This window comes from Tachyglossus aculeatus, chromosome 20, assembly GCF_015852505.1.
Source record: "Tachyglossus aculeatus isolate mTacAcu1 chromosome 20, mTacAcu1.pri, whole genome shotgun sequence".
NCBI lineage: Eukaryota > Metazoa > Chordata > Mammalia > Monotremata > Tachyglossidae > Tachyglossus > Tachyglossus aculeatus.
This window is the reverse complement of record NC_052085.1, coordinates 12380631-12398221: the sequence shown is the minus strand read 5'-3', so window position 1 is coordinate 12398221 and position 17591 is coordinate 12380631. Positions and strand designations below refer to the sequence as shown.

The 17591-nt window shown below is 41.4% G+C and overlaps 1 protein-coding gene across 1 annotated transcript in view; it reads left to right on the top strand.

The window, feature by feature from the left end:
• The window catches only part of COL4A1 (collagen type IV alpha 1 chain), a 174568-nt gene that overhangs the window by 53212 nt on the left and 103765 nt on the right, over positions 1 to 17591 (top strand). Inside the window, exon 2 of the mRNA XM_038761618.1 lies at positions 10401 to 10460. Within this exon, the coding sequence (XP_038617546.1) occupies positions 10401 to 10460 (60 nt within the window). The remainder of the gene's footprint in view (positions 1 to 10400; positions 10461 to 17591) is intronic.

Below are 17591 nucleotides of genomic sequence, written 5' to 3'. Positions count from 1 at the left end.
TGATGATGAAATAGGCAATGCCAATAAACAGTGTGTTTTTGGTTTTGTGCCAGGCTCCTCCATGGTTTGGCAAGGTTTCAGGGCAAAAATCTCCTCCTCCTACAGAAATGACTAACTTGATTTGAAGACCAATAGTTAGAAATGAGCTAGAACACGCAAGGAGTAATGCGCCTGGAAGGGTCTCCGCGTCAAACCCAAACCAGAAGCTTGTAGTGAGCTTTGAAAGATGGCAGCCAGAGGCCTGGAAAATTTGTGGCCTTGTCTGAATAAAGGTAGGACATGAGAATTACGTGAGATGGAAAAAACCAAGTGTGCTTCTAAAATGTAAATGGAGCGTAAACACATCATAGATGAACTGGGAAGGCCTGCCAAGAGACCGTAACAATGATCCAGCCGGGAAAGGACTAAAATGTGAACTAGGACTTTGTCCACAGTCAAAGTTGTATCTGCAGATTTTAAACAGATGATAATATCCAAGGCTCACTGTCTCAAGTATAGACCAAACTTGATCAATTCATGCCATGGGGAACATCCAGAAACCAATTCTGGGGAAAAACATGTGATGGAATGAGTGGAGTGAACTAGTTGATAAAATGGAGCTGATCAAGTCTCATGATGTTTTTGACACATTCCTTTGTCGGCTCGTGAGAAGGGATCCTGGGATCTGTTCCTTTCATTAAGGCTCCGATAGTTTATAATAATAATAATAATAATAATAATAATAATAATAATAATGGTATTTGTTAAGCGCTTACTATGTGTCAAGCACTGTTCTAAGCAATGGGGAAGATACAAAGTAATCAGGTTGTCCCATGTGGGGCTCGCAGTCTTAATCCCCATTTTACACATGAGATAACTGAGGCACAGAGAAGTGAAGTGACTTGCCCAAGGTCATACAGTGGACAAGTGGTGGAGCCGGAATTAGAACCTGTGACCTTCTAGCTCCCAGGCCCAGGCTCTATCCACTAAACCATGCTGCTTCTCTAGATAGTTTGTCGAGTTTTTAGCCCCATTTGGAAAATACAGATTAGACAAATCCACTTCAGGAAGTGTTTCCAAAAGTTATTGTCTGTAACATGAGATGTGGCATTTTAGAAATGAGGGTGTACAAACCACTGGGGTATGTCTTCCTTTCTTTTTTTGAAAAGAGGGCTTATGTGTGAAAATGCCGAGGTGTGCTTTATCTTACAGATGAGGAAAAGTACTCACAAAATGAAAAGTACATTTTATTTGGATTTTGTCTGACTTCAAAATAGCGGAAACACAGGGCAATCATTTTAAGTACTGTAATGGACAGGTACATTAAAAAGTCAGTCACTAGTGTTGCTAAGACTTCTTAAGGGTCCTCCCAGATTATATTAGCGGTTAAGTAGCAAGCTGTAACATTTTGGCTTATTTAATGGGCAGGAACAGAGTTGGAAGTGCATTTGATAACCAGAACAGATTTAGGATTGCTCACTCTTAGGCAAATACTTTATAACATTGTAATTGTCTTCTGAATGATTTCAGACTTCTTTTTATAGCATTTTTATTTCTTTAAATAAGTAGTTCATGAACAGTATATTGGCTCTCTGGATCCTAATGTTCATTCTGACATCTTGAACAACTTCAAATAGCTAAGAGCATGAAACTATTTAACTCATGACCTCAAACACAATTCTATTTCTTTTACAGGATAGTTTGCTAGTCTGTGGTGGGGGAATTGTTAGAAATGAAATGTCATTCTTCACACAGTTCCTATTGCACAACCTTTATAAGTCTGAGGGTCGAGAGAGGATATACCCAAGTTCGGGCTCTTCTCAATCTACTACGGAGTCAAAGAACCTGAGTTCTAATCCCGCCTCTGCCACTTGTCTGCTTCGTGACTCTGGGCAAGTCATTTCATTTCTCTGTGCCTCAGTTCCCTCATCTGTCAAATGGGGATTAAGACTGCGAGCCCGCATATGGGACATCGACTATGTCCAACCTGATTATCTTGTATTTACGCCTGTGCTTATAACAGTGCCCGACACATAGTAAGCGCTTCTTAAATACCATTTAAAAAGTGTATAAAGAAGAAGGCTACCTGACTTCAAAAACAGTGCCTAGAAATACATGCCATTTCATTCACACCTTTTCCTTTGAGATTAGGAATTTTATACTATAGATAATAGTGATATTTTAAATAGCCTTCTGAAGGAGTGGTGCAATAGCACAAATGCCATAGATACTTTCAACTACCCTACTTCTATCAGGTAAAATATTTACATTTTTTGTTTGTGTCTGGCTTTTAAATTGAAACTGACTCCTTGCTGCAGGGGTCAGTTAAATTGCCGAGTTATTCCACAATGATACTTTCACTAATGAACAAAATTCTCATCCTAACACATGGATATTTCAATTATGATGCTATTTAACCATAGTATTCATTCATTCAATCATATTTATTGAGCGCTTACTGTGTGCAGAGCACTGTACTAAGCGCTTGGGAAGTACAAGTTGGCAACATCTAGAGATGGTCCCGACCCAACAGTGGGCTCACAGTCTAGAAGGGGGAGACAATCAATCAATCAATCGTATTTATTGAGCGCTTACTGTGTGCAGAGCACTGTACTAAGCGCTTGGGAAGTACAAGTTGGCAACATATAGAAACAGTCCCTACCCAACAGTGGGCTCACAGTCTAAAAGAGTGGGCTCACAGTCTAAAAGACAGAGAACAAAACAAAACATATTAACAAAATAAAATAAATAGAATAAACATGTACAAATAAAATAGAGTAATAAATACGTACAAATATACATATATACAGGTGCTGTGGGGAGGGGAAGGAGGTAAGGTAATTAGTAGTAATTTTAATTGTGGTATTTGTTAAATGCTTCCTATTTGCCAAGCACTGAACTAAGCAGCTGTAAGAGATCTTAAAAAGGTCATAATAATAATAATGATACTCTATTTATTTTACTTGTACATATTTACTACTCTATTTTATGAATGATATGCAAATAGCTATAATTCTATTTAGTCTGATGTTTTTGACACCTGTCTACATGTTTTGTTGTCTGTCTCCCCCTTCTAGACTGTGAGCCCGTTGTTGGGTAGGGACCGTCTCTATATGTTGCCGACTTGTACTTCCCAAGCGCTTAGTACAGTGCTCTGCACACAGTAAGCGCTCAATAAATATGAATGAATGAATGATGGGCAGTGGGAAGCACTGGAGAATTCCGACATAGATCAAGTTTCCTAATTGCCCAGCTATAAAAAAACAAACCTCTCACATGGGGAGAACTGACTAATGAGGGTGAGAATGGGGAAGATGATCTCCATCTGTAGTTTTCTTCCCATCCCAGCCTTACTTGGGCGTGTAGACATAGACAGTGAGTCAGCAAACCTGGGAAGCTAGCCCAGGACATTGGATTTTATTTTTTTTAATTGAGGCCTCCAGACAATTCACCCACCCACCAGTCCAGCGGTGAATGAACCGAGACCACCTACTCATTTCACACAAGCATTCCACAACAGCTGTCCCACGGCAACTAATTTTAGACCTTGTTGCCTGCAGCTGGATGGAAGCAAGGCAGGAAATAAGGCTCTCTCTACGCTAAAGTCACTGACCCGAAGGTGAACGCAAACCCTGTCTCCCATTACCGTTCCCAACCTCTCTGCCCCGAGCCACAGTATTTAATGTCCCTCGCCCCAAGTTAGTGGAATAAGGAGAATAAACAGAGAAATGAAAGTGAGTCAACAGCGACTGTAGGATGGAGGGGGAAAAAATGAGAGCCGAAAAACAGGCAAGCACATGTTGATATTAAAAGTAAAACAGTAAACGTTCCCGTTTCCTCACGACTCAGACTTTGTAGGCCAAGCGGATTAATGAGAAACAGATCGGATGTGTCAATCTCATGCATTAGTTTCCCAGATGAACCATGAGAAAGCGGTGTGTTGGAACTCTCATATTTTTTTAAAATGGTATTTGCTACACGCTTTACAATGTGCCAAGCACTGTACTAAACACTGAGGTAGAGATGAGTTAATCAGGTTGGACACAATCCCTGTCCCACATGGAGCTCACAGTCTTAATCCCCATTTTAAATATGAGGTAACTGAGGCACAGAGAAGTAAAGTGACTTGCCCAAGGTCAAACAGCAGACAAGTCACAGAGCAAGGATTAGTCATTTTTGGATTTCACTGGGATGCTCCTGATTTGGTTCTTGGGTTTTTTTTCAATGAGGGGACCCAGACATTTGAGCATATCGAGTTAGGTAGGCCAAGAAAAAGTAGACCCCATGAAAATTAACATGTATGATCACTGTTTATTCACTCATTCCTTTACCTCAGGTAAAAAGTTTACTTTCAGATGACTACATCTCACAATTTTTGTGTATTGGATATTGATTTTATTTCCTTGTGGTATTTGTTAAGCACAAATGTTTCCGACAAAGTGATGACTCCTAGTGAGCACTGGATAATTCAATCAGACCCAGCCTCTGTCCCATGCAGGGAATCACAGGCCTAAGGAGGTAGGGAGAGAAGGAATCTTATACTCATTTTACAGATGAAGAAACTGAGGCGCAGAGAGGGTAAAATCCCAGCAGGCCAGGAACAGAGCTGGGATTAGAAACTGGGTTTCCTAATCCCCAAATCTCATGCTCTTTCCATTAGGCCACATTACCCCCAAATTTCTTTTTAATTTTAGTATTTTTTTTGGCAACTCAACATGTGGACATTGTGACAATTAAGTGCTCCTGCACCCCCAAAGCAACCTGCCCCTTTCATTCAATCATTCAATCATATTTATTGAACGCTTACTGTACTAAGCGCTTGGGAAGTACAAATCGGCAACATACAGAGATGGTCCCTACCCAATAATGGGCTCAGTATTTCAGGTGGTGATCATGTTTTGGTCAGGGAGAAATTATTCACATAACTTTCTGAGGTTCAGCTAGACAGAAGGCTAGAATAACAGTACGGGCAGGGAATATTTTGACATTTTGCACAGCAAAGGGAATGTGAAAAATGAATTTGGGAGATAAGCTCCTTGTGGGCTGCTTGTAGTTTGGCAGTCCTCCCTATTTCCCTATTTGGTGAGTTGTGAAATGTGTAAAAAAGCTATGTTAAAGGAGGGATTTTAAAAGTCTTACTTCAACCAGAAGCCAAAAACAGGGTTTCAGGAAATTGGGGCCGTCACTCTTTAACTGATTCCATATGAATCTTCCTTCGGTAGAACGGTTCCAGTAGGCAAAGTTAGAGGACCAGGTCTCATTGATCAATCAATCAATGGTTTTGACTGAGCACTTGTGTGCAGAGCACTGTGCTAAGCACTGGGGTGCTGAACAACTATGGCCAGGGGTTTAAATCTCTCCTTTTGGGTAAAAAGCCACTCTGAAGGCAGAGTTAGCTAGGCATTTCTTTAATTGTCATGGGACACCCCACTGAGGTCCTTTTAATGTCAATTGGAGCTCGGGGCTTTAGATCAGAGCAAGACAGGAAATAAGGCTCTCTCTCTACTAAAGTCACTGACCTCCTCCCCCATCCCTGCACCACCCAGTTGCTCTTAAACATAGTCTTTTAAAATGTTAACAACTCTTTTTCAATATTTATGCCGGAGACTCTTTTTGAACTTCATTCGGGCAGTTCAAGGATAATGGAACAATTGTTTTTTCTTTCCTTTCTTTTTTCTTAAAAGGAAAAACAATTCTATTTAAAGATTAATGTAAAGAAATGTAATTATAGAGGAAAACTGGATCTACGCCCCTTGGGGTCTCATTCATATTTTAGATTTAGATTCATTTACTTTCTTTTATACATTATCCACACTATGGTGACCTCTGAGGTTGTATTTAAGGAAGCTGTCAGGCCTCAATAGATGTGTGGGATTCCACCAGGACAATCACATTTGAAATGTAATCCACCCCCGTTTAGGGATCTTATCCTCTGCCCCAAAGTTTAATCTTGGGTTCACCCTGCCAAAGGAAGAAGCTGAATGAGGTCTCTATTTAGTGCGGTCCTTTGAATTAAGCTACCGACACGTAAGGAAGTATATGTATGTCCGTTGAGCTATTTGTGTTTGCTTTTTAATTTGTTAAGCATGTGACAAACACTGCTGTAAGAGCTGGGGTGGGTATGAGTTAACTAGGTAGGACACAGCCCCTGTCTCGCATGAGGCTCACATTGCTTAGTACAGTACTCTGCACATAGTAAGCGCTCAATAAATATGATTGAATGAATGAATGTCTACCCCATTGCTTAATACAGTGCTGGACAGATAGTAAGACAGTGGATGGTTGGATCTCGGGAAGGGGAGAAGTGGAGAGAAATGTGTTCAAATTCTTAGCAAAGAGTACATGTTCTTCACATTGTAGAATCTGAAACAGATGTTTACGGAGACCACTGGTGGAACACAATATATTCCAGACATCTGGGGGAATAAACAACTCTTTTAAAGCTCCTTCTGATGTGCGGCCAATAGAGCTGTCTCGCTAGAGGAGGTTGCACAGATCTTTTGATTTTGCTGAAAGATCCAGATAATAATTTTGGTATTTGTTAAGTGCTTACTATGTGCCAAGCAGTGTTATAAGCACTGGGGTAGATACAAAGTAATCAGGTAAAACATAGTCCCTGTCCCACAGGGGGCTCACAGTCTTAATCCCCATTTTATAGAAGAGGGACGGAGAAGTTAAGCGACTTGCCCAAGATCACACAGCAGACATGTGGCAGAGCCTGAGGTTAGAACTCTTATCCTGAGGTTTCCAGGCCCGTGCTCTTTCCCCTAGGCCATGCTGTTTCTCAATGCAAAATGCAGTCTTCAGGAAATCAGGGGATTTGCAATGAGTCCTTTAAAACACTGTCACAAAGTAATGTATCATTTGGACTCCTCCTGTGCCTTATTTACCTTCTGAAAAATAAACTGTGTTAGTTCCACCATGGATCTGGGCCTCTTAGAACAGTTGTTAGACGCTACTTTAAAAATTCTATATCAGCGGGAACAGCAAATACAGTAACATTGATCCCATTCATGAAAATTATTTCAAGGCCTTTTTGAGGATGACTCGCTCCCTTTATTCATCCCTCCTCCCAGCCCTACAGCATGTATGTCCACATTGTAATTTCTTTATTTATATTCATTCATTCATTCAATCGTATTTATTGAGCGCTTACTGTGTGCAGAGCACTGCACTAAGCGCTTGGGAAGTACAAGTTGGCAACATATAGAGACGGTCCCTACCCAACAGCGGGCTCACAGTCTAGAAGGGGGAGACAGCAAAACAAAACATATTAACAAAATAAAATAAATACAATAAATATGTACAAATATAATAGAGTAATAAATACATACAAACATATATACATATATACAGGTAATAATGATGGCATTTGTTAGGCGCTTACTTTGTGCCAAGCATATTGATGTCTGTCCCCCCTCTAGACTGCAAGCTCGTTGTTGGCAGGCAATGTGTGTGTTTATTGTTGTATTGTACTCTCCCAAGCACTTAGTATAGTGTTCTGCACACGGTAAGAGCTCAATAAATATGACTGAATAAATCAATCAGTGAATGAAGAGGGTTCTTTCTGGTTATGTGTGTCCAGGGGAAGCTATGGGGAAAAAAATCAGTGGATGCAACGTGATCCCAGCGCTTAGAACAGTGCTTTGCACATAGTAAGCGCTTAATAAATGACATTATTATTATTATTATTATCTTTGGGTAACAATTCTGTTGTCTCTTTCATCCTAGAGAACTTTCCAGAGGAAGCATTCAGAAAGAAATGTAGTGTTTCTTCCCTAGTGCTGAAATCCAGTGCTTGTTTGTGAGAACACTTGTTTAGGAGAGGACAAGGTGGGGCATTTAGAGACAACTATGGAAGCTAATTTGCTTATAAGCTTATAGTTAGGGACAGGACTCAAGTACTATTGATTTTTCATCTTCAATCCACGCATACTTCACACTGTCGACTTAGTTCCCTATATGCAAATTTCAGATAGTTATGTAGACCGGCCCCACAGAGATATTTTTAAAGTTATTAAATTGCTTTAAAGTTCGGGGTTGAAGAGCCTAGTCAGAGCAGAAATTATTGATAACTTATCATCATAGTCATACTCTCTATATGACAAGCAGTGTGGCCTAGGAATCAGAGGACCTGAGTTCTAATCCTAGCTCTGCCACTTGTCTGCTACATAACTTTGGTCAAGTCACTTAATTTCTCTGTGCCTCAGTTCCTTCCTCTGTCAAATGGGGATTAAGACTGTGAGCCCCATGTGGGACAAGGACTGTGTATCTACCCCAGTGCTTAGTACAGTGCCTGGCACCTAGTAAGCACTTAACAAATACCATTAAAAAAATTGCGAGCCAATGAAACAACCCTTTCGGAAACGAAATTCTACTTGAACCATGAAACAAGAGTCTGCGCAAGTTATTTCAGTTTCATTTACAGAAAATAAAAATGCACACAAATGGTGAACTTGATTAAAGCATAATATTGTGATTTACCCAGATCTACTTCTTCAGAATATCAGGTCACACCTAATGCAAAAACTTGAAAGTGTCCTTTTTATAGTGTCGCACTGTACACCCTGTCCCTTTTGCTGGAATTGTAGAAAGCATTCCGTGACTCCATTCCTTGTAGATGGAAAAGTTATTGATCATTGAGCATGCCATGATTAATCCTCTCACCTTCCTGGACATCCCATCCTGTCGGGCATTCTGGCACTCTTGGATTGATATTATTTACCTCATTTTTCTCTCTCATCTGTGGGGTTTTCATCCCCAGCTCGCTCTCCTTTCTGTGTCAGCTAGGCATTTGGATCTGTGACCTGAGAATCTGACCTACCCCTAACCCCACAACACTTATTTACATATCTTTATATATTACAAATTAATTTATATTCATGTCTGTCTCCCCTTCTAGACTGTAAGCGTCTTATGGGAAGGGAATGTGTCCATTTATGCTGTACTCTTCCAAGCTCTTAGCACAGTGCTCTGCATACAGTGAGCACTCAATAAATACAGTTGAATGAATAATTATTTTTTTGTTCCCAATGGCCACCATCCCAATCCAGGTCAGGAAGGAAAACTGTATCATATGGACAGATATAAAATGTGGCTGGGCTTCAAAGTGGACTCTGGAAATAGCTCAGAACGTAAGAAAGCGATCCAGAATTACAGGAGATTGTTTTCGCGTGACTAACTGGCAGGACCCCAATTCTGAATTTGGAAATTAAGCACAACTCACTGTCTTGGAGGCATTTGTTCAAATTGGACTTCAGAAAATAGCTCCAGTTGTGCTTTGTTTAGGCTGCAGACTAGTATGGAAATAGGGCTAATATCTGAGTTTCCTGTTACGTAAAAAGCTTTTCTTCCTATGCCTGCAAGACTGTGAACTCCGATTCTCTAACACTCAAGGAGCTGCAGTCAGCTTGGTTGGAAATAGTTCTGGACTATCTCCTAACCTTAAAAAAACCCAAAAAACCCTCCAGTCACTCAGCAAACCTACTTAAATTTCACCTCAGATTTATGTCAGTGACATTCACATGTCTGTCTTCTACAAATATGAAAAATGCAAATATATATTTCATATAAATATATAAAAAACTGTATTTATTGTGTAGTATTTTTGAGGAAGAACACATTGAAATCCTTTTCCCTTGAAGAGTGATGCTGTGAATTATTCAGAATTATTACCATAGACTTTTGCTTATATAATAGCAAATTAACTATAATGAGCATTTCATAGCATCTTTATGTAGATCTGGTTGAGAATGAATTTACAGATGGGTAGGGGCTGTCTCTATATGTTGCCAATTTGTACTTCCCAAGCGCTTAGTACAGTGCTCTGTACACAGTAAGCGTTCAATAAATACGATTGATGATGATGATTAAAAATCAGCAACAAAATAAACCTCTCCCCCACTGATTCTTTTCTTCTAGCTTTGCAAATGCTCAGTACATAATCCTTTCTCAAACCAGACTTTATTAAATAGTTTTTACAGATATCATAGCTCTTACAGAGGTAGAAAGTTGAGCGATACTAATACATTTACTGGTTAGGGAAGATAAAATTGGTTTATTTTGAAGCAGTGTGGTCTAGTGGAAAGACCTGGGGGCCTAGGAGTCAGGAATCTTGGGCTCTAATTCTGATTCCACCCCTTGCCTGCTTTATGACCTTGGGCAACTCAGTTAACTTCTTTGTGCCTCAGTTTCCTCATGTATAAAATGATGATTTAGTCCCTTTTCACCCCACCCAGTTAGGCTGAGAGCCCCATGTGGGGCAGAAACTGTGTCCAACCTGATTATCTTGTATCTACTTCATCGCTTAGCACAGTGCTTGGAACAGAGTAAGCGCATACCAAATACCACAATCCTGATTATTATTCACAATGTCGTATTCACACATGTAAATCCTTAAACCCTCTTTATGTTATTTCCAGGGCGGATGTGGCAGTCAAGGCTGTGGAAAATGTGACTGCAGTGGAGTGAAAGGACAAAAAGTGAGTAGCCCAAGTTTCCTTGTCTAATCTTTCTCTGGAATTGTTACCCTGGAAATCATCAAGCACCGCTTTGAGCATTCAAACTCACCCAGTAGTCCGGACTCGAGATGGTACCTGGCTTCGGCTATTCTGAGCTGCCTTTTTGTCCCCTTTTCCCGGAATCCCATACAAAAGAATTGTAGGGGTCATTATTCACCCTTCTCAAAAGCACTGTCAGAGAAAGCTGTTCCAATTGCCATCACCAATTTGCCTGGGGCAAGAAACAGTGAACTAGTCCAAGGACCAAATGGGGAGTAGAGGGGGCAGGTGGAGTGTTGCCTCCGGGATAGAGGACGGACTTGGGAATCAGAAGGACCTGGGTCCCAATCCCGGCTCCGCCACTTGTCTGCTGTGTTAACCCCTCTGTCTTTTTTGATCTAGACTGAAGGGCCTTAAACACATCAGTCTACACCCTGCTCATTCCCCTGATGGTATGAGCTGCCATTCTCAGCCACTTTTCCAGCTGTAACAGTTTCTACTATTGTACAATACCAGAATATTGTAGAAGATCATCGAGGTAAGGTAGGAGGAGGTGAATTGATTGGGTGCTTTAAAGTCAGAGGGCTGACTTTTTGTATCGCACAGCCATTCCTTGCCTCAAGCATACCTGGCATCTCTCCTAGAAGTGTTCGGAAAGATCAGGGGAAGAAACTCTTTATATGAGAAGCCCGGTATTCAGGTGTGTGAGTGTGTGTTTGTGGGGAGGGGTGAATTTTGTGCCCTTAGCAAACTGGCAATTACATCCCTAATGGGGCACACTGTCCAAAGGCTTCCCATTAACATTATTCCTTTTGTTTCCACTAATTTGTATCTTTGCCTGATTTTTTTTTTATTGTATTGAGCACTTACTAATGTGCCAGGCACTGGCAAAGAAGTGAAAACAGTATATAACCACCATCTTGGGGAGTGGGGGAGAATATATGACTCATTTTAAACCCGAGGGATTTACACTGAACAATGAGTTATATGGCAAAAGCCCTGCTTAGCTCCTAGAGACTGGGGTTATTACACCATTTTCCCCTGAAATATATGAGCAACAATAATAAGTGTTCAGCATTTACTTTCATCAGTGGCATTTATTGAGCACCTACTGTAGGCAGAGCACTGTACTAGTATTTGGGAAAGTACAACAGAGGTGGTAGAGCTGTTTCCTGCTCACAACAAGCTTAATTGATTTCAATCATAAATGATTTATAATATGTAATTTATAGATATGTATATGAGTGCTGTGGGGTGAATAACAAATGCCCAAAGGTCACAGATCCAAGTGCGTAGACGAAGCAGGAGGAAGAGGGAGCCAGGGAAAGGGGGGATTAATCTGCAGAAGGCCTCTTAGAGGAGATGTGTCAAGCACTATGCTAAATCCTGGAAGAGATATAGGATAATCCAAGCCCCCCTTTTTGACACGGGGCTCACGGTCACAGGTATATACTTAGGCAGAAGTGTAATGTTCCATGAGGGAGATCTATGTGTTCTCGGAACTCTGCCATTTTGGGACTGAGTGCTATGTTTCAAGAGGCCAAGCTCTGAGCTGTAGTGTTATCTCTTCACGACGGGTACACCAAACAGTCTTCTTGAGGTGACCCTAATCCTGTAGAAAATTCACGGAATTCCACTTTACAGAGAAACTTTTTGTTCATTTATCAGTATTTTCTGAAGCACTAAGTAATCTTTATGCCTGTCAGCGAGTGTCGCTACTGTTAGCCGAATGGCATTTACATGGATGGAAATAGGAAAAGATGTTTAAATCTCACTGTCCGCTGAATTATGGTTCATTAATTCTGTTGGCTTCGGAGTTTCACTGAAGTCTAGCTACAGATTGTCTGGTCTAAGAAAATACCTCTCTCGCTACATGTATTTTAGCATAGCAAGTCCTATGGGGTAAAGAGCCTGGGTATCCCAAAAGCAAAGCCTGAGATTACCAAGGAAATGCATGTGTTTGTTAATAATAATAATAATAATTATTATTATTATTATTATGGTATTTGTTAGGCACTTACTGTGTGCCAAGCACTGTTCAAGGGCTGGGATAGATACAAAGTAATCAGGTTGTCCCGCGTGAGGTTCACAGTCTTAATCCCCATTTTACAGATGAGGTAACTGAGGCACAGAGAAGTTAAGTGGCTTGCCCAAGGTCACACAACAGACAAGTGGCAGAGGAAGGTTTCGAACCCAAGACCTCTGATTCCGATGTTTAAAACAGAACTCATCATCTTCTCCCACCCTACCCTACCCTCCTTACACTGTAGACAAGCACCACCATTCTCCTGTCTCCCAAGCTCATGACCTTGGCATTATCCTTGACTCATCTCTCTCATTTAACCCTCATATTCTCCTATTGGAAAGCAGTGTGTCCTAGTGGAAAGAGCATGGGCTTGGGAGTCAGAAGGTCATGGGTTCTAATCCCGGCTTTGCCACTTGTCTGCTGTGTGACTTTGGGCAACTTCTCTGTGCCTCAGTTACTTCATCTATAAAATGGGGATTAAGACTGTAAGCCCCATATGGGGCAACCTGATTACTTTGTATCAATCCCAGTGCTTAGAACAGTGCTTGGCACATAGTAAGTGCTTAACAAATACCATAATCATCATTATATTCAGTGTCACCAAATCCTGTCAGTTCCACTTTCAGAACATCTCTAGAATCTGCCCTTTCCTCTTCTTCCAAACTGCTACCCCATTAAATCAAGCACTTGTCCTATTCCACCTTGATTACTACTACAGCCTCTTCGCTGACTTCCCTGTCTCCCCTCTCCAGTTCAAACTTCACTCTGGATCTCAGATCAGTTTTTTGTCAATCTGTTCAGTCCATGTCTCCCCACTCCACAGAAACCTTCAGTAATTGCCCATCCACCCCTGTATCAAATAGAAACTCCTTATCATCAGCTTTAAGGCACTCAGTTAGTTCCCTCCCTCCTACCTTACCGCACTGATATTCACTATAACAATTCCACCTGCACATTCCACTCCTCCAACACCTTCCTACTCTCTTTATCTTGATCTCGTCTATCCAGCTGCTGACATCTTGCTCCTTTGGTCCTCTCGGTGCCAAAATCCCTTTATTCTGACTCATTCCCTGCCACGGGAATATAACTGATAAAGCCTCATTCCCCCACCCCCAGATTCTAGGAATGAATAATCCCTTGGTCATTTAATAGTACAACATCAGCATGATGCTGACTATTTCTTTTTCTAGTTATTTCGGTCCGAGTTAAACAGTTATACACAGCAGACATTTACTGGAGTTTGGAATGCTTTGTTTCATAAAAATTATTTTGAGATATTTAGAATAAAATAATTGTATCTCCACAAATACACCCCTCTCTGTCTTATACGATTCATTCTCAGCATACTTTAACCTCAGTGATATTGGAATTTGTGTCCTTGTTTGGGGAAAGGGGATAGATAGATCATCAATCACAAGGAACTCCTGTCTCTTAAATGCTTTCCTCATCACCTCAGTCTAGCAGCAGGAATATCTAATCAAAAGATCCTTAATTTCCCCCTCCCCCTACCCCCCACTAGAACAGATAGCTTTGAAAAAGAAATCAGCCCCATTGTTGAAACTATGCATCTTATCTGATCTGAAAGGGAAAGGGATGACTGTAGCCAATTTGGAAAAGAGTCAAAGGCCCTGACAATCTGGAAAGAATTCCGTGCCTTGGGTTCCCTCAGGATATTCCTTTCCCTTGGGATATTCCTTTCCCTTAAGAAATGGAGTAGAGATCCTTCTAGGTAAACCTGACCCTGGGTCTCCCTTAAGACCCATTATGCAGTTGGGCCAAAATCCCTTCTTGCAACCTGACTGCTCTGGATCAGGTAAGATCTATCTGCTTCTTCTCGATCTTGGGAGGAGCTGATGTCCTCCTCCTGTAGAACTTTCCCCCTAGACTGACTAAATATCTATTGTTCAAGGAGTCCATTGACTGAATATTTTTTAAGGCAGGGTGGCTTCGGGCCAATAACAGCCAGACCTTTCTGGAAAATTGAGCTAAAATGGTAATGAGGGAGAGCTTATCGGAGGACCAGGAAGAAACAAATCCGATCCTTTGGGGCTCAGGGCAGACCTCCAAGTCCTTAGACTTATGCATGCTCAGCATGGGCCTCCAACGTACTTAACCCCACTTAGAAAAAGAGTTCAGGACCCACCCAACTATTGGGCAGAGAAGGTCAGTTGGGTCAGCGGTCCTGGTGTTTGACCTCCCCCAACCCTTCCACCTGGGAGAGGTTAAAGGACACCCCACCTAGATAGCAGACATTCCATTCCTTTCTACTGAGGGAAGTCTGCATCGCCCAGGACGGATGTGAAAAAACAAGGCGAAGAGTGTGTCTCTTCCTGCTGCCAAATAGAGTTCCATTTTGGCAATGTATTTTGTAGTCTCTTCAAGGAAATCACAGGGAGAAATAGCCTTGTAACTTTCTGGGAGGGCTTCCTGGGGTTAACTAGCTGGTTGATATGATGAGATGCTACCCCCACCGCCCGGCCCTTGGGAGTCAGAGGACCTGAGTTCTAATCCCAGCTCTTCCACTTGTCTGCTGGGTGACCTGGGGCAAGTCACTTCACTTCTCTGGGCCTCAATTACCTCATCTGCAAAACAGGGATTTAATATCTGTTCTCCCTCCTACTTAAACTGTCAGTCCTGTGTGGGACAGGAACTGTGTCTGACCTGATTATCGTGTATCTTCCCCAGTGCTAAGAACCATGCTTGGCACATAATAACCACTTAACAAATGATTATTATTAATTTATTATTATCATTACTCTCCCCACTCTTGGGGGTGGGCCCAAATCTGACCCGAGCCTGTGGGCATTAGAGAGTCTCATCTACTGTTCTCTAGACTGTAAGCTCATTCATTCATTCAATCATATTTATTGAGCGCTTACTGTGTGCAGAGCACCATACTAAGCGCTGGGGAAGTACACGGTAACATATAGAGACGGTCCCTACCCACTAGCGGGCTCACAGTCTAGAAGCTCATTGTGCACAGGGAATGTGTGTACCAGTATGGTTGTAAAGTACTTGCCCAAGAGCTTAGTACAGTGCTCTGCACGCAGTGAGTGCTCAATAGATGCCACCAATTGATCAAATCCTTCAACTCTGTAGAAGTGCCTTCTAATGCTGCTCCTGTAACCTAAGAATCCCAATAAAGCTTGTAGTAAGCACTGAGGGAAGTGCTTATAGGAAGCACTCAATAAATACAATTGAATGAATTTCAGTGAGAGACCTTCATATATGGGACACCTTTTAAGAAAGTGGTATATTTTTCATAAATTCAGTCAATCAGTGAAATTTTATTGAGCACTGGCGGTGTGTAGAGCACCGTACTGAGTGTTTGGGGGAGTTCAATCCTTTTAGAGTTGATAGAGACAATCCCTGCCCTCAAGGACCATATAGGCTTCTATGTAAAAATGACTTGCAACCTTATCCAACTTGTACTTCCCAAGCGCTTAGTACAGTGCTCTGCACACAGTAAGCACTCAATAAATATGATTGATTGATTATCCATTATTGTTCTAATGCAGTAGAACAAAATGAAGTGAAACTGGTGATCGAAATTATCATTATTGATCTGGGGCAGCCAAGGGGACTGAGAAAATGATCCAAAATGATCAGGAGAAAAGTAAGAAAAGGAGACAGTAAAAGGTTAGAGAGGCGCTCACATTAACACTCGTACATGTGCACTCTAGTTCATGCACTCTCTCCTCCTCTCTATTTAATGGTATCTGGTAAGTGCTTACTGTATGCCAGGCACTATACTCTAATCAAGTTGGACACAGTCAGCCCACGATCCACACGGGGATTAATACATTGAGACCTGTGTGGGACCGGGTGAGTGTCTAATATGATCTTGTAGCCACCTCAGAACATACTGTAGTGTTTGGCTGCTTGGAAAGCAGCATGGCCCAGTGGCCATACATAAACATATGTATATATGTTTGTACGTATTTATTACTGTATTTATTTATTTTACTTGTACATATCTATTCTATTTTATTTTGTTAATATATTTTGTTTTGTTCTCTGTCTTCCCCTTCTAGACTGTGAGCCCCACTGTTGGGTAGGGACCGTCTCTATATGTTGCCAACTTGTACTTCCCAAGCGCTTAGTACAGTGCTCTGCACACAGTAAGCGCTCAATAAATACAATTGATTGATTGATTGGGCACAGGCCTGGAGTCAGAGGACCTGGATTCTAATCCTCACTCTGCCACTTTCCTGTCACGTGATCTTGGGCAAACCACTTAACTTTTCTGTGTCTCAGTTTCTTCAACTATAAAATTAGGGATTGAATACCTGTTCTCCCTGCCACTTAGACAGTGAGCCCCATGTGAGACAGGGGTTATGTCCAACCTGATTAACTTCTCTGTGTTCCACCAAACACTTAGAACAGTGCTTGAATGCTTAGAACAGTGCTTTGCAGAGTAAATGCTTACTAAATGCCTTAATTATTGGCACCTATTATTAGTATTATTACTAAGCAGCTGCCTCAGTTCAGTCCTCTAAATTGACATTTTTAACCACACTCCCAAAGCCAACAGAAGCAAAGTTTTATGGTACAACATTATATCTGTTGAGAACTGAAATAATGTAGTGGTCAATTTGTCTCAGCTTCAGGAACAGTGATTCAATCAGTGGCATTTTGTTTCATTTTTTAATGGTATTTGTTAAGCTCTTACTATGTACCAGGTACTGTACTACACACTAGAGTAGATACAAGTTAATCTGGCTGGACACAATCCATGTTGCACAGTCTTAATCCCCATTTTACCGATGAGGGAGCTGAGGCACAGAGAAATTAAGGGACATGCCCAAGGTCACACAGCAGACAAGTGGCAGAGCTGGGTTTAGTACCCAGGTCCTTCTGGCTTCCAAGCCCATGTTCTACCCACTAGGCAACACAACTTCTCGGTTTATGGAGTGCTTATTGTGCGTAGAGCCCTGTACTAAGCGCTTGGGAGAGTACAGTACAGCAGAGTTGGTAGACACAGTCCCTGCTCACAACAAGCTTAAACTGTTGTATATCAACCATTTAACTGATATTGTACAACTGTTTTCCTAGGCACACTACCAGACTGGTGGCTGATGACATAT